Source organism: Sphaerodactylus townsendi, linkage group LG11 (genome assembly GCF_021028975.2).
Source record: "Sphaerodactylus townsendi isolate TG3544 linkage group LG11, MPM_Stown_v2.3, whole genome shotgun sequence".
Lineage (NCBI taxonomy): Eukaryota > Metazoa > Chordata > Lepidosauria > Squamata > Sphaerodactylidae > Sphaerodactylus > Sphaerodactylus townsendi.
The window spans coordinates 24,185,860-24,206,352 of NC_059435.1; the positions used below are offsets into that span (position 1 = coordinate 24,185,860).

Genomic DNA, 20,493 nt, shown 5'->3' on the forward strand with positions numbered 1-20,493 from the left:
TAAAAGTCACCGTCTTCACTATCTTTTAAAATATGAGATATTTATAAGATACTCTATACCCCTTTCCATCAAAAGAACTAATTGTAACTTCATCCACCACATGCTGGACTGTCTTTGTTTTAGAATGCTCTGCTTGGGTCCTAGTGCCTGGTGGGAAAAGATATAGAGTGTGTGCTCACCTGTGATTTGTGTGTGCTCACCTGTGATTTGAAAAATCTTCAGTAGTGTCTCATGAATAAAAGTTTATTGTGATTAGGGTGGCAGTTATCTAGGTTCATGAGGTAAATTTTCAGGGGGCTATAACCAAACTCAGTTGAATTTTTGGCACTGTTGAGTGACTTGGTGTTCCCATGGAAGTCATATTGCTTAAATGACAACCCTACACACTTCAATGGAATTGGAACCAGTCTGGAATAATTTCAAGAGGTGGACTAGGACTGAGGAGACTGCTCTGCCATTGTGTCACTTAATCAGATCTACCTCACAGTGTTGTTGCGAAGATAGAAAGGGGGAGAACCATGTAAGCTGCCTTGGTCTCCTTTGAGGAAATACAAGATAAAAACACTATGGACGCTTTAATGTAAATGACAACAAGACCTTCCAGCTGATCAGTTGTAAAATAATTTCTTTTTTTTTTTGCAAATAAGATGCTGAAGGTTCGCTGTATTCAGGATTTGGGTGTGAATTACGGCATCTCCCTCCACTGTGTCTGGGTTGAGGACTGGCAGCGAGACACGGAACACATAGTCTTTACAGCTCCATCTTGCTTAACGCAAGATGACATTATGGAGTCTGCCTGTGTGTGTCTCTTAATCTGTCTTTAGCTGTAGAGGCTGTAAGAAAGCCTTGCTGCTGTTTGAAGAACCAGCGCCCTTTAAAAAGCAAGGACCTACATGATGAAAACTGCACATGTAGCTCATTTTCTCTTCCAGCTGAACAGCCAGGACCCAAGAGAACCTCTTGTTGCCAGTATCTTAAATATAAACGAAATGCTTTCTAGTTATTTGCACTAACCATTGAACTGACTCATGCATTCCATGATGCCCCCACCCCTTAATAGCAAATGACTACAATGTTGTGCTTTGTAATCTGTTTTCAAAGCATCACCTGAGGGGACTGGAACCCTCCATGAAAGGCCACTTCAGAAATGCTTGCAGAACAATGATTTTGAGTTGGCGTATCTGCTGCTGAGCTCTCGCTCAAATCCTCTACTTTTTTCCATTGCGGAAGGTGACACACCTTTACATGCTGCACTGTCCATATGTTTTGAGCACAAAGGTAAGTGTTTGGTTTGGATAGGTTCACAAGCTTCCTAGAACTCCTCTCCACCAGCATCCCTTTGCTGATGGGAAGGTGGTGTTATAGTGTGCATCCCATTCAAGTGATTCACAGCAACATTAAATGGTCACTTGAGAGAGGCCGTAGCTCATTGCTAGAAATTGGGCTTTGCAGGCCGATTCAGTCCCTGGCACTTCCAGGTGGAGAAGAAGCAGTACACTTTCCAAAACTGCTTCCAGCAACGTAGAATATTCCTTTACTTCAGCATCTATCTCTTTATGCTGTGGGCTAGATCCATTAGATTCATTCTGGTTCAAGGAATCTTGCCTTGATGTAGATGTCAGTAGATGTCAGTTGTGCTGTGGAAAGCATCACTGTTAATGGAATAGATCTATAAGATCCAAACCATTGACTTTTCTTGTTGGAGGACAGAAATGTCTGCCACAAGGGGAAATCCTATAGTTAAATAAATCTGTAGGAGGGTGTGGAAGACTGGGAAAGCCTCTGTAACAGAAATGAGTTTCATCAGGTGTCTTACAGTGCAATCCTAAGCAGAATTAAATAGTCTGACTTAAGTGGACATGGAAGTCGATAACTATACTTAAGATTACACTGCTAAAATAGGAACAAATGATTGATAATTTTTTTGACTTTTTCTTATCTCAGTTTGCTTTTTCTCCCCAGATGACATTGGTTTGCAGTTCCTGAGCTACCTTCTAGATTTGTATGATTCAGATCCATCCAAATTTTCATACCTTAATCCTAATGTCCAGGATAAGAATGGAAATACAGTAATGCACATTATTATTCAGAAAAGTGCGACAAAGCAGGTCAAGAAAATGCTAGGCTTGCTAGCAAAGTTTTCTATTAATTTTAATCTAAAAAATAACTTGGGGAGAGATGTGAATTACAGGAAGAAAAAAAATGACCCCGTGCTTATTGCTTGGAATGAAGCCGTGGCTGAGAACAAGAAGAGGTGTCGACACGATCCAGTTGCACAAGTAGCCCGAATGGCCAAGTTGACTGCAGCCAACAACAAATCTCAGCCAAAAAGCACAAAGCTTTCGTCATCTGCACCGGTATCAAAAATGCCACATGGAAAATCGCCATGGGAGGGAGATTGCTCTAAGTGGGAAGAGACAGAAGATGCTGGAGTGAAAAATTTGGCACATAGGAACGGTAATGAGCCATTGACGCTACGCGAAGGTCTTGTGCAAGGAATTGCAAATTTAATCCAGAAATTCGCGTTGGATAGGGCCTTGATAAAAACGGATTTGGTGTCATCTGAAGCACTAAAGCCGTCCATGGCTACGAGTGAAGATGAAAAGGGTGAGCATCGCAGCTTTAGACACGAGGGGTTGGATCATTATGTTTTAGTCAGCAGTCGAGATCTAGTGGAGGAGACCTGTGCTGAGTTTAACGAGTCCAAAGAAGAAGAGGAAGAAGCCACTGAAGATGATCAGCAAATACAGGAGATTGAGGCACACACTGAAGACTTCGATAACATGACTTGGGAAATCGAGTGTACATCTGAAATGCTGAAGAAGTTAGGAAACAAGAGCACTCCTCACTACATAAAGAAGAAAATAATCCATGCAATTCAACAGCTAGGAAATGGAGAGTGGACTCAGGGTCTACAGAAGCGGCTGAAGCACCTGAACGCTGACATTCAACTTTATGAAGCAAAGTTGGACAAGGGGGCAAGGATGCTTTGGGAGCTCGCTATAGATTTTTCTCCCCGTTGCAGTGAGAATGCAGAAACGATCATAGAGCATGAGCATCCGGTTCACCCTACAGAAAAAACGGGGAGAGTTTACACTGAAATGATTCGGCTGTGGGACATTGTACTTGACCACAACAAACTTGACCAGGCTATAAAAACAACATGCAGCGCATACAAGCGTGGCCTTTCGTGCATCTTGAGAAAAAAACTGAAAGGTATCAATACAGCTGTCATTTCATCTAACCTGAAAACGCAGAAGCGCATCCCTCGGTTTTATGTTGAAGACACCAAGCCGGAAAAGTTGAAAGGCCGTGATGTACCTGAATACTTCCCCCCAGCTAGTGCAGTAGAAACAGAATACAATATAATGAAGTTTCATAGTTTCAGTACTAACATGGCACTCAACATTATAAACGATATGAGTTCTACTGTTGAATACCCCTTCAGAGTGGGTGAATTGGAATACGCCGTCATTGATTTGAACCCTAAGCCATTAGAGCCAATCATCTTAATTGGACGGAGTGGGACAGGAAAGACGACTTGCTGCTTGTATAGGCTTTGGAAGAAATTTCACTCTTACTGGGAAAAAGCAGAGTGCGCGGGAGGTCCATTGCTGGTCCGACAGATGTGGCGCAGACTAAAATTTGATATTCAGTTGGAAAATGCAGCTGCTGCTGAGGAGGAAGACCATGGTGGAAAACAAGACAGCTGCAACTCTGGTGATTCTACTGAACTGGACACAGTAGAGAGTACAGATGATGAGCAACAACCAGATGAGGATGACCAAGACTCTTCAGGGGTAGATGATGCAGAAATAAATTGTGTGTATGACTGCGGGGAAGAAGAGGGACAGGCTGCCAAAGAATCTGAGAAACTGGAACATCTGCATCAGATATTCATTACTAAAAATCATGTCCTTTGCCAAGAAGTTCAGAAGAACTTCACTGAGCTGAGTAAATCTGCCAAGGCAACTAGTCATTTCAGACCTCTTGAGGCAACCGTTTACAGACTTCAAGATGTTAAGGATGAAAATTTCCCCCTCTTCCTCACATCTCAACAATGGGTTCTCTTGCTTGATGCCTCAATGCCAGACCCGTTCTTCCATAGGAATGAAGATGGAAGTCTCAAGCACACCATTACTGGCTGGTCCACTAAAGAAGATTTTCTTATCTCAAATTGGCAAGAGGAAGATGATGATGTTGATATAGAAGTGGATTATGACGAGGATGAAAAGGCTGCAGAAATTCACCCTAAAGAGCATGATCCTCGAGTCTATGTGACATACGATGTATTTGCTAATGAAATCTGGCCCCATATGGTCAAAGGCAAATGTCCTTATAACCCAGCATTGGTTTGGAAAGAAATAAAATCATTTTTGAAAGGATCTATCGAAGCATTGAGCAGTCCCCAGGGCATACTGACAGAAGAAGAATATAAAAAACTTGGCCGGAAGAGATCTCCAAACTTCAAAGAGGATCGCAGTGAAATTTATCAACTTTTCTCTGTTTACCAGCAGATAAAATCACAGAGAGGTTATTTTGATGAGGAAGATCTTCTGTACAACTTGTCTCAAAGACTCATGAGGCTCGATGACCTCCCATGGTGCATCCACGAACTTTATGGGGACGAAATTCAGGATTTTACTCAGGCAGAGCTTGTGTTACTAATGAAATGCATTGATGACCCAAACGCAATGTTCCTGACTGGCGACACCGCCCAGAGCATCATGAAAGGAGTTGCTTTTCGTTTCAGCGACCTGAGATCACTTTTCCATTATGCCAGTGTAAGCTCTACTGTCAAGAAACAGCGCGTTGTAAGAAAGCCAAAAAGGATATATCAGCTGTATCAGAACTACAGATCTCATTCAGGTATTGAAACTTTATATTTACCGTTACGTGGCTGCCAGAATGGGAGGATGAAAAAGAAGTTGTTTGTATTTTGTGATGCAAAAGATGTGTAAGAATCAAGTTGAGCAAGCAAGAATAAACCATTTGGTACAGGATGGTTGCATGGATGAAACGGAGACTTGCTGATATTTGGAATGAATGCAGTTTATTTTCATTTGCATGATTACATTCCTCTCTCTCTTCCTGTTATCTCCTGAGCTTGGTTGAAAAGTTTTCCGTTCAGACCACGGCATCCAAAAGCAAATGTTGGAGAAAACTGGAGTACATCCCCACAGACTGGGGATTCTGAACCAGGCTTAAAATCCCTGTTTTCGAGTAGTAAACAACCGCCAGCTTGTACAGATGCTTGCATTTGGTTGTCATGGCTAATAGTAGGTGATCAAATCAAGAAGCTTTCGATCATCTGCATTTATGAGAGGCGAGGAGAGCATGCAATCCCAGCAAGCAAGTTGTGTTCATTCCTGATATCAACAAACCTCTGTTTAATCTTATTTTGTTGTGACTTCTAATGTAGCCGCTCTCTACCTTTAAAGTAATATATTTCACCAAGGCTGAACGGCAAATGTTTTCTTTGACTTAAAAATGGTGCCTTGGTCTCATAATTCTAGTGTTTCCTCTGTGTCTTGATTTTAACCAACACAAATGCTTTATATTATTTGACCTGGCAATGGCTGTACAATGTGGATTGGGCATTTTCATATTTCTTCAGTGGGATGGTTTCAGGCGGGTTGCCATGTTGGTCTGTAGCAGAACAGCAAGATTGGAGTCTAGTAGTAACACGATTTCCAGGGCATGAGCTTCCAAGAGACAAAGCTCCTTTTGTCAGATACTAGTAGGAATGGAGATCCCTGTGCCCTTTTAGCCTAGTCAGAAGGCGGGGAGGGAGTGTGCAAAGAAGGGAATTGGGGCACAAAGGTACAATGCAAAATGTAATCCTCTTGGAGCAAGGAAGAAATGCTTAGGGGCAGAACATTCGCTAAAGGCAAATTTCATTTCCTATATTTCTGCCAACCCTGAAAATGGCTGTTTTGTAGAACCTTTTAGTTTTTCGTTGGCTGACTTGTGTATATCTGTGGCTGTTGTGGTGACAGTTCTGGATGTCAGTGCAAGTTTAAATGGGCGGGTTGTGTTGGCAAGCCATGTTACTTTTTCTGATCCTATGTATCTCTGTTCATGGCAAGATACCTGAGTTTCCATGTTACATAAGACATCAGAAACTGCTTTGGATCTTGCTGGGGAGACAAACAGGGCATAAACATATAAATAAGCATGGACCAAGGGTTAGTCATATTTGCCTATCACTTCTGTAAAACATCAACAAAACTAGTTATAGGCTATAGGTCTGAGAGGTCTGTCTACTGCAGTAACCGTTTTAAGTCAAACATCTGCTGACATCCGGAGATTATTGTTGTTCTTTTTATTTTCCATGTTCTGCCTGGGAGGAAGCTTTAATGTGTCAGTTTTGCTCACTTGTCTTTGCAGGGATTCTTCACTTGGCCTCTGGAGTTGTTGATTTGCTTCAGTACTATTTTCCTGAATCTTTTGATCGGCTTCCCAGGGATCTAGGTCTCTTTGATGGGCCTAAACCCACTGTGTTGGAATCTTGCAGTGTTAGTGATCTGGCCATTTTGCTGAGAGGCAACAAAAGGAAAACACAGCCAATAGAATTTGGAGCGCATCAGGTTTGCTTTACTTAGTACAAGATATTGGGCAGATGGTCTGTGTTTGTGGCCAAATTCTGTGTCAGAACCTGTTGTTCTCATGATCCCTTACAATGGCTTGGCTCTCATGGAAGGAATTTCTGTCAGCAGAATAGGCCATCTTTGCCTGCAGGCCACAATGATCTCTGAAATCTGAGAAACAGAAATTTCCCCCAGAGACAGAATGATGTAAGAATGGGGGGTGTATTATGGGATGGGGAAATGAGCAAAAATTTCCTGTGGGATCCAAGCTTCTATTATTACTACTATAAATCACAGTGAGCTGTCTTGAATTTGTTTCAATAAATGAATCATTTTTGAAACGATGTCTTTTCCCCCCCAACATTGAGAATTCCAATGATTGTCTTAGTGCCTGTTCCAGGATTCAAACTTGTACACCCCCTGCTGCAAAAGCCCTTCATTCTAACGGGAGTTGGCAAGCAGTGGATAGGATCAAGGTCATGCTTCGATGATAGCGAGCTAATGTTGTCCATTTCGTTGAAGGTAATACTGGTAGCGAATGACACAGCAAAGGAAAGGATTCCTGAAGAACTTAATTTGGCTCTTGTGCTGACCATTTATGAAGCAAAAGGCTTAGAATTTGATGATGTGCTCCTCTACAACTTTTTCACAGATTCAGAGGTATGAAAAGTGCTTTACCATCTACCTTTGCAGAATTCCCACGTGCCCTTCTGACTGAGAGAGCAGTCTGCAGATAGATGTGGGGGGGAAATGTCAAATGCGTAGACAAAGAGGCCTCTCCACTTCTTCATAACATTCTGCTCTGTGATCTGCAGCTTTGATTATTGTGTATCTTAATGGGTTGCAATCTCTTTCTTTGTCAATCAGAAGTGTGTCTTGTATCATCAGCAAACAGCACGGAGTGTGTCCCTCAAGCAGACATCCCCAGATTCCTTGCTTTCTGCCACTGTTTTTATGACTGCATTGAGGTCTGCTTACTGCAATTACAAATGCCCATAGAATGGCCCTTTTTATCAGCAGAAGGGATTAACAGTATCTTTCCCAGTGTATCGGGGCTTAACTTTTGAACAAATAATTTACGCTTGCAAAGAACATTTACCAAGCTGCAGGTGTTGTCTTTCCACTTCTGAAGAACCACTGTAGTGTAGTGATGAAGAGTGTCATACTAGTTACCTGAGAGACCTGGGTTCAAATTCCGAAGCTTGCTAAGTGATCTTGGGCCAGGCTCAATCTCTCAACCTGACGCACGCCACAGGGTTGTTGTGAGGATGAATTGGAGGAGAAACGTGGTGTATAACTACATAAAATGAATAAAATGCTGGTTCCTTCCTATGGCCTTATCACTGTCTGTCTTCCACCCTTTTATTCTCAGACCTTGTGAATGGGGTGGTGAACAAGCGACAGACCTTTAATTAGGGTTAAGGAAAGGGGATACAAAGATACTCATATCTGTGAGACCGCCTCTCTCAATATAGTCCAACATGACTGCTTTGCTAATCTCATCAGGACCTTCTGCACATGGGCAAGGTCAATGCTGCAAATGGGCAAGGTCAGCAAGTACCCATACACGTGCCTTCTCTGTTATGGCTCCCGTCTCATAGAATGGCTTACTCCCAATTGCCTACACAAACCTGAATTTCTCAGGAGGGAGTTTTTACATGTGGAATTGATTTATATGATAATGGAATGATTCAGAAAGAGGATTTAATGAAAGGCAAAGGCTGAGGACTCTATTACTGTGTATAACATTTATATCTATTGTTATATGTAGTATCCTGTATAGTTTCTGCATCATCTACCATATCATGTGAATACTTCTGCTTGGGTTGAGATTTCTAGAATCCTAATCCTTCCACACTGCTTATGGGATACTCCATTTTGTAGGTTGTATTGATTTATGCTGCCTTGAGTCTCAGTGAGAAAGGCAGACTATAATAACATACATAAAGGCTAGATAATAAGATGGGCCAAATCCCTGAGGGTTCTGATTTATGGATTGAAGATCACTGTTTTAGATGGCTTCTATTTTTCACAAGGATCTCTAATGTTAGTGTTATCTCAGATAGTATATAAGACCAGTGGGTTACATCCTATGAAATACAACACATTTTGCATTTGAGCTACATTCTTTTCCTGGTATTTCAGGCATACAAAGAATGGAAAATAATTTCCCATTTCACTCCTTCTTGTAATTTCACTGAAGAAAACAAGCTAATCATTGAAACACCCTTGGAGAAAGTCACTGAACATCAGGGCAAACCTCAGGTTCTGAATACGGAAATGTACAAGGTAATTATTCATCAAACCCATCTTTCTAATGTCTGTCACTTGCTTATTTGTGTGATCGGATCAGCCTTGGTTGGCGGGGGACTATTCTTCAGCCACCAGTTTGGGCAAAGAGCACAGGTTGTAGAAAGTGAAGATGGAGTGTTTGATGGGGTCAGGCTGGGAAGCTTTTAAGATAAGCCAGTGATGGCGAACCTTTGGCGCTCCAGATGTTATGGACTACAATTCCCATCAGCCCCTGTCAGCATGGCCAATTAGCCATGCTGGCAGGGGCTGATGGGAAATGAAGTCCATAACATCTGGAGTGCCAAAGGTTCACCACCACGGAGATAAATAAATGGGAAGATAAAAGCCCTTGGAGCCAATAGTATTGAGTGGAGAAGACTCCCTATCGTCAGGATGTTTTTGTGGTGGTACTTGCTGGTACTGTGTACCTCATTGGTACCTTTTGCGGGTTCTCCAAAGTCATATATGGGAATTGATAGAAATTGGTGCATGAATATGTGTAAGGTTGCCCCATCAGATCCTTCTGCTCCTATTGTCCCATCAGGTCCCTCCACTTGTTGCCACTTACTGGAGATCCCTGGCCCAAAGGAGGTCTGGCTGGCTTCCACAAGGGTCAGGGCCTTTTCAGTCCTGTCTCCTACCTGATGGAATAAGCTCCCTGATGAGTTCAGGGCCCCGTGGGACCTGAATGAGTTCTGTAGGGCCTGTAATACGGAGCTTTTCTGCTGGGCATTTCCACCTAGTCAGCTGGCCTGAATCATTATCATCACTGGCCTCCCATGGGTGTGGTGTTGTGTGTGTGTGTGTGGGGGGGGTTTAACGCCATCTGTAAGTGGTTTTAATGCTGATTATGTTTTTGCTGTTTTAATTCTGTAATTGTTGTTCACCGCCCTGAGCCCTGTTGGGAAGGGAGGAGTATAAATATAAATAAATAAATATCAGCATCGTTTCCCCACCAAAAACACTGCTTATAGTTCAGTATTCAAAGGTCTCATTTCAGATAATGCATTTTGCAGTTGTCTACCTCTTCTTTAGGGTGTAGGGGGAGCTATATGGTATTTGAGCTATGAGTCTGTGTCATAATTGTGCCTAACTAGTATCTTTGCCATATCTAGTGCATAACTAGTATCTTTGCCAGAATCTGCAGCAGTGTGGCATAAGCTTCTTTCCTGGCCTGCTTGATTTAAATGGTGTCCTAAATATGTGTACCACATTTCATTAGGATATGTCTTGAGGAGAACTAATATAAAGACAAAAAGAGAGAAATAAGTTAAACCAAATTAGGTCAGCTTTAAATTGTACTTTGGCCAGTCAAAGAAAGTGAGATAGAAATTTTAAAAATGTGAGTCATTGGTCCAGATGCATTTAGGAGTATTCCTTCTTTTACGAGAGCCTCACTGGTGTCTTACAGAATCTTAAACTGTTGCATTCTAGATGCTTAATGGGGAGCTAAAGCAATTATATACCGCTATTACAAGAGCCAGAGTCAATCTGTGGATCTTTGATGAAAACTGTGACAGGCGTGCACCGGCGTTTCAATATTTCATCAAGCGAGAACTTGTTCAGGTTGTCAAAACAGATGAAAATAAAGGTAAGGCCGGTGTAAGATTTCTTTACAGACAGATCCGGAACTGCTACTTGATTTTTGCATAACGTAAGCGGATACGGAGGTGACAGGGAATTAAGTTGGTTGCTTTGAATAATTTTCATTTGAGAATGAAATGTTGAAATAACTGACAGTGCAATCCTTAATGGAGTTGCACCCTTTTAAGTTTGTTGACTTCCGTGGGCTTGGAAAGGAGTAACTCTGCTTAGGATGATGCTGTGCTGTTTTTTGGTGCCTACAATTTAAGGACATTCCAGTTGATATCAGTTGTGTTAGGTAAAAGACTTTACATTCCTGGTCAGCATGTAACTGCCAGAGAGCCATTTTGAAAAAGGAGTAGCGGCTTGCCCAGTGTCCTACTCCTGACAGATACGCACACCACGGTGATTGTCAGTAAATTCCATTCCATTCCAGCTACTGCCAACTTTTTCACCTCTGTTTGTCCCTGGCTTTGTAACTGGGCTTTCCAGTCACTGCCTCCTAATGGACACTCTGATATCATCTATCTTCAGTACACTTGTAAATCATTTAGCGCTTGTCAGAATGTCTTCAGATGTAAGCACTTTTCAGGGTGCTTCAGCCCAAACAGTATTTGTATATACCCTGTAAGAGGCCAGCTTAATCAAAAGTGGATGGAAAATAGAGAGGATAAGTGGGGGCCTGCGAAACCTGTCGGAAGGGGGAGTCCTGTCTCTCCTTTGCAACCTCCCACTTTACAGCCTTGCTGTACCTGCCCAGAGTGGCTCTGGGCAAGCCAGATAGAGAGCAGGACTGGAGGGAAGAATCACTTACTTTAAACCCTGAAGTAGCCTTAGGCATATGCTGCAGTGGCAGCTGGGCCTAGGGTGGCTCCAGGCGCCCTCCTTGGCAGTGGTCATCCCCAGAGTAGCCCAAGGTGTTTGATATCACAAAACTGACCTGTTAACTTTTCTGGCTACGCATGAAACAGGTGAAATAATTTTCTCATTGTTACTTTTGATCCTAGACTTGGATGATAGCATGTTTGTTAAAACATCAACCTCAAAAGAATGGATTGCCCAAGGAGAATATTATGCTAAGCACCAGTGTTGGAAGGTACATTTACAGATTTGCTTTAAAAACTATGTTTTTGCAAGGGAGGATGATGATGATGGTCCAGATCCTCCTCAGACTTTTGTCTGCCAAATCTAATTATTCGTACTGTCAGTTCTGATGATTTAGTTGTTTACTGATAAAGAAAATATCTGCCAAAAAGTTTGAGTTTTGTGTACTTAAAATATTTTAATATGTTATCTAATATGACAAAAGATTGATGAATTGGAAGAGGAACAATTAAGAGGATTGTTGTAGTTAAACAACAAAATATGATTGTGAGTTGCATGAAATTGCATTGACACTCCACATCCTTATTTTGTTTATTACTTAACCTCTAGAAAATGTCAGTACGTTTTAAAAGCAGTAATGTTACCCCATCATCTCATCATGATCTACTCCAGTGCGGTGGACTGATTTCGTCTATATATATATATATATATATATATATAAAAGTCAATTATAGCCTCATTTTGAGTTCAATGGAGGGCAGTTTTAAATGCTGTAAGCTCCCAGAACCACCAACACCCCCCCCCCCCCCCCGTCTGCAATCTTTCCCCTCCTCTGCCTTCTCTCTGTTCCACCTCCTAGCCTAAGTGGCAAGGCTACTCTCCACTCTGGTCTCCTTTCCCATACCCGTGCTTGAGCCCCTTCTTTTCCAGTTCCATCCCCCTGATGTGAATATCATAACTACTGCTAAATTCCTCCTTTCCCAGTCTTTACCTGCAGCCTCTATTTTTCTTTTAATGCTTAGATGAAAAGAAAGGTTGGAAGTTCATGGGGTGAATTTCCTCTTGACGTTGGTTGGGGAGGGAAGAAAGTTCAAAGAACCCTGCAAAGGGTGGGCGGCATATTTTTGCAGGGTCCTGCTAATAGGAGGTGAACGAGTGTGGACGCTTGAAAAAGATAAGCGTTTAGATTTATACTCCACCTTTCTCTCCTGTAAGGAATCCCTTCCTGTCCCTACAACAGACACCTTGTGAGGTATGTGGGACTGAGAGAGTTCTGAGAGAACTGACTAGCCCAAGGTCACCTAGCAGGCTTTATGTGTAGGAGCAGGGAAACAAACCCAGTTCACCAGATAAGAGTCCATTGCTCTTGTGGGGGAGTGGGGAATCAAACCCGGTTCTCTAGAGTCCGCTGTTCTTAACCACACTGGTTCTCTGTAGCCTTTTGTGAGGCAGTCTATGGGAGCCAGTAGTCTATAATGTTGAGGGAAGGAAGACAACAAAATGCTGGAAGATTATGCCTAAGGCTGTATTTTTGCAAACTTATGTCCTTTCATCTCTGTAGCGTCCAGAACTTGTGTACACTGGACTGAAAGAAGAGTAGTAGTAGAGCATAGTAAACAAACATCTTACTGAGCATAACTATTGCTATTCTGGGCCCTCCTCTAGAACAAATATTCTGGGCCTGGGAGGTGAAGTTTCAGTCTGGAAACTTACTAGTATTTTCTTGTTAGGCACACGCTGGCCTCCATGGAGGCTAATGGTGGTGCAAATACTCCCTAGTTTCCACACATCATATAAAATATTTCACTAAACTCAGCGTTATAGGTGGGCAGGTAGGAGTCCCCTCCTGACTGGACTTTTTTTCTGTTTCTTCCTCTCCCCATGAGGGTTTCTTCTTCTCCCCATGATAAAGTGTTCCCTTCAAAAAAGCACAGTGAGGAGGTACTACCCCAGCTTTCTCTGTGTCTGCACAGTAAGAGGAGGGATCCTGCTTGCTTTCCTGTAACAAGAGCCTGAATCTGTTGCAAACTATGAGTTGAATCCTGTGAGCTGATAGCAGGACGTGCTGATGATGGTGGATCTTTCCAGCTTTCCCCTTCTGCCTGCCCACCATTTCCAACCCTGAGAAAAACTATTTGTAGGCTTGCAGGACCCTTGTGGAGTAATAGCCGTATGGATTGGGAGCCTGCAGTGGAGAGGAAGAATTGGCATCTCTTTCTGTGTTTTCAGTGCATCCGCACTGATAATAGAGGAACTGAGCCTCTTTGCTCTAGGAGGGTCCATTTGGCCCTGGGAATCCACTTTCCCAGGGCTAAAAATGGTTGCTGAGGGGAGCTGGTTGTGGAGAAGATCCACAATACTATGTGGCCAGTTGCAGCTGCATTTTTTGTGTCTTTCCCAGGTGAGTATTTTAAACCACAGTGGGTGGGTTTGGACTTTGATTTTAGAATTTAATTGTAAGCCTGTGGTAAAATTGCAAGGAGTTTTCCTGCAAAGCTACTGTCTTGAAGCCTGTATTCCCTGCTGATACTCAAAATGTTTTTTCCCCTTACAGTGCCACACAAATGCTTATTTTTCAGTATCATTTATACATTGTCAGCCTTGAAGTGTGACCCGCAGGACGATGAATGATTGTGGAACAATTGCCACAACAATATGTGAAAAAAAAACTTGTCCCTCATTTTCTGGTATATCAGAACTTAATTAAATTGACACCATTTGATAACAGGCTGGATTTCTCACAGTTTTTATGTTTTAACCCAGTAATCTAATTAACTACATAACATCCCTGCCTTGGTGTGAATTACTTTTTGCATGGATGGAACACTTGAACTGTTTTTATATTAGAAGATGGACATTTTGTATTTTTCCCTGGGCTGCATAGTTACATTGGGTTGGATCCAGAGTTGTCTTGTTACATGTAGAAGATGCCTGACATTTATGGGAGGGGTGCTTTACACCTAGCACAAGCGCACAGAGTGATCAATGCGAAATTTAAATTCAAAGTTAATGATCTGCTTGCAATGAACGTGCCCAAACTTGTCCTTAAATGGAAGCATGGGAGCTGCGAAAGAACCTATTAATACCACTGTGTGAATTCTTACAGCAGTTCTAATGGCTGTTCACCGTTCTTTGAGTCCAACCCATAACAATGATATTCCTGTGCATGGAGCTTGTGTGGTGTAGTGTGAGGCATGATTTTTCAAAATAGGTGAAGACATTTTGGAGTTTTTTCAGATTCTGCTGTTCAAACTGGTAGGAATTACTTGCTGACAGGGTAAAGATATTCCCCATGGCCCATGGTGGCGAACCTTTGGCACTCCAGATGTTATGGACTACAATTCCCATCTGATGGGAATTGTAGTCCCTCTTTAGCTAGATATAAGAACCGCCACCACTACTAGGCCATAGGTGTCAAACTCGCGGCCCTCCAGATGTTATGGACTACAGTTCCCATCATCCCTGCCAGCATCATGCTGGCAGGAGATGTTATAATCCTGGAGAACACAATTACAATACCAAACAAACAGGTACCCATGGGGTAAAGTCTCATCATTATGTTTACTAGGCAGACTTTGTTTACAGAATGGTTTGCCATTGCTTTCCTCAGTTGTCTTCACTTTGTCACTAGTAATATGGGTACTGTTCTCGGAAAGATGGAGGGTTGAGTCAACCTTGAGTCAGCTACCTGAAACCGACTTCTGTTGTGATCGAAGTCAGGTTGTTAGCAGAGTTTTGACTGCACTACTGCAGCTTAGCATGAAGCTACAACAGTATGTTGAGAGAAACAACAGTATGTTGAGAGAATCTGAGACCACTCAGTGACTTATTTGAATGGAAGACTTGTGGGATGTAATGTTTCCAGCTGATCAGGGAAAAATATTCTCCTGTGATCTTGAACATTTATACTTGTAGAGATTGCAGGGTAAAGGTTTGATGGCGAGATAAGAAAATTATCCCCAGCTGAGATCTGTAGATCAAGCTGCTGTTGCAGGCCTAGAAACAGTGTGGTCAAAAAAGCTGGCAACACCTTGCCCGTGGTTTGCTTTTTAAATAATTGGTTAATTTTCTGTTTCCTTGCTCTGAATGAAAATGATCTTGTTTCAGGTGGCAGCCAAGTGCTTTCAGAAGGGGGGAGCAGTTGAAAAGGAAAAGCTGGCGTTGGCACATGATGCTGTGCTTAAAGTGCAGTCGAAGAAAATCAGCCCCAAGTAAGTTTTTTTCAAACCAATCTTTATTAAAAAAAAACCTTTCATGCAGGGACTGGGTTGCGCCCAGGTGTAGTTGCTTAGTTTTCTGTCTCCCTATAGAAGCACACTTCTTGGTTCCTGAGCTGTATCTGCCCTTGACAAGTTTCATCTCCTTTCTGCCATCATTCCACAAAGAAATTGTCTACTACCCTCCATTTCCAGGTCCCAGTACACATTAGCAATATTGGTCTAACATTGCTCATAGGAAATAAATACACAAAAAGTCTTCCTTTTTGATTGAAACCTGCCGATCCCAAGCTGGCAAAAAAGAGGGACAGAGTAGCAGCAGTTCCCATCTGCCATATCCTCCTTGCAGCTGGAAAAAGTTTGACAGAAGTATGTTGATTTAAGAACCGGGTCTCAGATTTTCTTAAGTCTGAACCAAAAAATCCACTGTACTACAGAGAAACGCATGACAGACTTTAGTTACCAACAGCATAGCATTTCCATTCTTGCCAGCTGATGCTTGTGCTTATAGTGTAACTACTTGGAAGGGGGAGGGGGTGCAAGAGAAAAAAAGAGCATAGAAGAGTTGGGTGTGATGAAGGTCATTTGGTTGTTTACTTTTTTCTTTTGCATTTTGTGTTCTGTTGGCTCTAGAACACTTGCATGTTGTATTCTAGTATGTAGTTCATCACCAGGCAGTGGCTGGCTATCTGGAACTTTTTTTGAGTGCATTCTTGCCTTGTTCCCTCAGAAGAACTAAGTGTACCTTGAAACCAGGACTGTTTGCATCTCCTTTGCAAAGTCAGGGTTTAAAAAGACATAACATGTCCTGAGGCAGTTTCCTCTTCCCTTCCCCTACCTCTTTTTATACACAATTTAAAAATAATCCATCCTGTAGAATTGTCCTGGAGAACTCAAAGGCTTGCGACACTGTTCCATGTCTCCAAGGTTGATTCCGCATGGGCCAAAAAAAGCGGTGTGAAAATGGTGTGAAAACAGTATAAACCCTTTTACACCATTTTCACACCATTTCACACTGCTGTTTTTGGCCCATGCGGAATCAGCCCAAGTGTTACATGGATTGTGTTTTTGGATTTTGTTGTTGGACTGACATGCCTTTAAACCACTTCTTTCTGCCCACAACTTTACTGAAGCTCATTTGTTACAAAATCAAAGATGTGAACATTGGCATTCACTAATAATCTGTACATAGATACTAGTTTGTATATGCCTCAGGATTGGTACCAACTAATCACACCTGTCTGTGCTTTCCATGCCCAGAAGGCACCTAGCTCTTCCCCCACGGTCAGGTCCACAGTCTACTGGGACTTACCTGTCGGTTGCTGTCCAGAGACTGTTAATGAGATGAGAGAAGGGTGTTGATGTGTCCCTTCTTTTGCCAACCAGACCACTTGCCCACAGGTTTTCCAGTTTGACAGTGAATCAGTTGTGCTTACTCATTGCTCTTTACGCAGCACTTTACAATCTGGCAGACAGAAATTATCATGAAGTGGTTCTTTGCTTCTCTTACTTTCTCGTTTGGGACCTCCAATGAGGAGTTAGTATAGAAAGAGGGGGAAGGAAACTCCCTGATGACTGGATTTTGTTGTGACTCAACTCAAATGTCACTGTCCCATTCAAAACCTCTACAACAAGTTAGTTGAGACTTGCTAAGTACTTTCCCAGTACTTTCAGTGGAACAGGTAAGGCTAACTTTAGCAGGACTGTGGCTATTATGTATACCTGATTGTTTAAAGCACAGTTTAATTATTTATTATATTCTTTGCCCAGTAAAATTATTTGTGTGAGTGATGTCATGGCATCATCTATTTTACCTGATTAATTCATACATTAGGGGTAAATAGTGTTGGGCGGGGGCTTCGTCCATCAATTGACAGCCTGATATTTAAACATTTTAATTTATGATTAACTCTTTGTTTCATTAACAGAGACAAGCAAATGGAATACATGGATCTAGCTAAAACCTACCTGGAATGCGGTGAACCAAACCTGGCTCTCAAATGCTTGATTCATGCCAAAGAGTACCGACTTTGTGCGCAGCTCTGTGAAAAGCTGGGAAGGGTGAATAGAGCCTCTCCTCTTATTCTACTTGTTTTAAAAGCAGTGGGAATCTTACAGTCCTGATGCAATAGCGCAGGGGTAGGGAACCTGCGGCTCTCCAGATGTTCAGGAACTACAATTCCCATCAGCCCCTACCAGCATGGCCAATTGGCCATGCTGGTAGGGGCTGATGGGAATTGTAGTTCCTGAACATCTGGAGAGCCGCAGGTTCCCTACGCGTGCAATAGCGTGTATAAGTTTTGTACAGAAGATATATTTTCAGCCCCAGCAGTGAGTGAGTGGCTGTGTGCTGGGCAGGTAACAGAAACAACACTGTGTATGGGTATAACAGGCCATAGCTTTATTGAATATAGCTGCAGAGGTTTGGCTTAGCATAGGGCAATGGATCGAAGGCATCTGCTGCCTGATGAAAAAAACTGTTCCTCAGCCAGCCTGCCGGAGGAAAGAACTTGGAATGGCAGTAATATGTAAACACGTGGCCACTGTGCAATTTCCCAATAGCAGTCCCTGAGCTGGACATGCCTCCTTAACTCATGGGGCACTCAACTGGGATGATGGGCATGCAGGCTCAGTCTTCCCCCAAAGGGCCCAGTCCAACGCTAAAACCACAGACCAAGTTGTGAAAGTAGCAAGATAAAATAACAGATCCACACAAATGAGTAACCAGGAAAAAACCACAACCAAAGTGAGAGAGGATCAGGTGGGAAAGCTGCTGAGTTTGAATGCAGCCCAGGTATCTCGGAGGACTGCATTGCAAACTGGAGATGGACCAGAATGAAAGCTGGTTGTCTCAGTTCCTTCTACTTGGCTCCATTCTCAGAGCCAGCCCAGTCTGCTCCTGATTGGCTGACTGGGTGAGGGAACTGCCAGGATCTGCACAAGATGCATAGGATCCTGGAAATGCCAGTGAAGATGGCCCCAGATCCAGCATGACGTCCAGCACCATGGGGTAGAAATAGAAGCCCCCAGTAAGTTGGGGACCTATTCATCTCATAGAAGAGTAGGAAATAAAATACTCCACTTTTCTCTCCTTTAAGGAGTCTCAAAGTGGTTTACAAATTCTTTTGGATCCTCTTGCATAACAGACACCTTGTGAGGTAAATCAGGCTGAGAGATTTCTGAATGGTGACTACCCCAAGGTCAACCAGAAAACTATATGTGTAGGAGTGAGGAAACGATTCCAGCTCACCAGAGGAAGAGTGTTCGAAAGTCTGGGAGAAGGCTCTTGCCTAGGTCCCTATCATATGAACAGATGAAGAAAGAGCTTTCTCCAGATGATCTTAGTAAATGGGCAAGTTTATATGGGAATAGCCAGTCCTTCAGGTAACCTGCCTCAATACGACTCCAAACCTGCCGAAGGGAAAGAGTGGTGGCAGAAAGTGGCTGGAGGATTGGTGTAGGGGTTGAGACTGAGTTGGTAGGAGTGAGGTAAAGGAAATAGCAAGGTCAAGTTGGCAGCAAAGATTGGAACCATCAACTGTGTACCTGAGGAGAGAAAACGTTGCAGCGGAAAGTGGGCTCTTCCTACTTTCTGCTTCAGATCTCTGTCTACCTTCACCCTGTCTGTTGATGGGAGATGGGGTTCAGACACGCTTTCTCTCTCCATTCTCCACCTTTCCATCATCAGATGGGTAGTTGCAGCTACAGACCTGATTCAGAAAATGCAAAGGATGTACTTTCTGCTTAAGGTTTCCTTCCCCTCCGACACCCAACTGATTGGGGGGTCTGGTTCATAGGAGGAGCAGAGTGTAGAAAGAAGCAAAAGAGAGAGAAGGCAGAGAAATGGGAGTCTGCAGGAGAAGTGAAAAGGACCGACAGTAGTGATTGGCAGTGGTGGGAGGGAAGGGAAAGAATTGTCTGTGATACACCTCTGAAGATGCCAGCCGCAGATGTAGGCGAAATGTTAGGAACAAGATCCACCAGACCATGGCCACACAGCCCAGAAAATCCACCAGAACCAAAAGAATTGTTTGTTTACTTATTCGGCTTATGGGCTACCCTTTCCCATAGGGGCTCAGGGTGGCTTACAACAAGTCAGTTACAATAAAACAGTAACATCAATAAACAGTATGTTCCAGTCAGCATCCCAGCACCATTTATGTCAACCCGAGGGGGATAAAACATCACCAGATATCTAAATAATGAACAGCAACCCCCATAAAACCACAAGTCATCCATATACCATACAAAGAGGGGCGGGAGGGGAAAGGGAGATATTTGGTGATGGGGACTGATAGAATCCCTGCTTGTAATATGCTATTGTTGTGCAGGTGAAGGATGCTGCATATTTCTATAAAAGAGGCCAGTGCTACAAAGATGCGTTCAGATGTTTCGAACAGATTCAAGAGTTTGACCTAGCGCTTAAAATATGTTGCTGTGAAGAACTGTACGAAGAAGCGGCCCAGTGTGTGGAAAGGTGCGTATTTGAAGAACGTGTTTTAAATAAATTTTGCAGGTTTGGAAACTATTATTGAGTTAAAAAATATGTGGCACTGATATAACCTATCTGAAAGCCTAGCAGAAAACTAATACCATGTTTCAGAGGATATTTTAGAGCTCTTTGCAGAGGCATAATAGAAAAGGACAAGTTCTGTTTTTTTTAAAAAAACACTTGGTACTTTTGTTTTTAAATCAGCTTTGCAAAGTTGTGTAGACAAATTATATGTCTTGGTCACAATGTTATCCTGCTTTTTCTGTGCAGATTATTATAAAAAGCCTAAGTGAATTTACTCAGCTCTCAAAAATGTTACACCTGGTGTGTGTGTGCTTGTGTGCATGGTGTGTGTGTGTATTTTTAATGATGAAAGGACAATTCAGTACTGTATCTCAGCAGAAGTTTTACCACTGATGTTTTCACACTTCAAAAAGTTAAGTTAGTCTGTTGATTCAAAACGCCAATTATTCAAAATGCCCAGTGTGTGTGG

At 42.6% G+C, this 20,493-nt stretch overlaps 1 protein-coding gene across 3 annotated transcripts in view; it reads left to right on the top strand.

Annotated features, from left to right (window-relative positions):
* TRANK1 (tetratricopeptide repeat and ankyrin repeat containing 1) overlaps nucleotides 1-20,493 on the top strand; it is a 55,530-nt gene that overhangs the window by 26,494 nt on the left and 8,543 nt on the right. For all 3 annotated transcript variants that reach the window (XM_048511597.1, XM_048511596.1, XM_048511598.1), the window contains exons 12-21: nucleotides 1,102-1,278; nucleotides 1,963-4,869; nucleotides 6,391-6,590; nucleotides 7,113-7,250; nucleotides 8,736-8,879; nucleotides 10,317-10,473; nucleotides 11,474-11,562; nucleotides 15,399-15,502; nucleotides 17,437-17,569; nucleotides 19,840-19,985. In XM_048511597.1, the coding sequence (XP_048367554.1) occupies nucleotides 1,102-1,278; nucleotides 1,963-4,869; nucleotides 6,391-6,590; nucleotides 7,113-7,250; nucleotides 8,736-8,879; nucleotides 10,317-10,473; nucleotides 11,474-11,562; nucleotides 15,399-15,502; nucleotides 17,437-17,569; nucleotides 19,840-19,985 (4,195 nt within the window). The remainder of the gene's footprint in view (nucleotides 1-1,101; nucleotides 1,279-1,962; nucleotides 4,870-6,390; nucleotides 6,591-7,112; nucleotides 7,251-8,735; nucleotides 8,880-10,316; nucleotides 10,474-11,473; nucleotides 11,563-15,398; nucleotides 15,503-17,436; nucleotides 17,570-19,839; nucleotides 19,986-20,493) is intronic.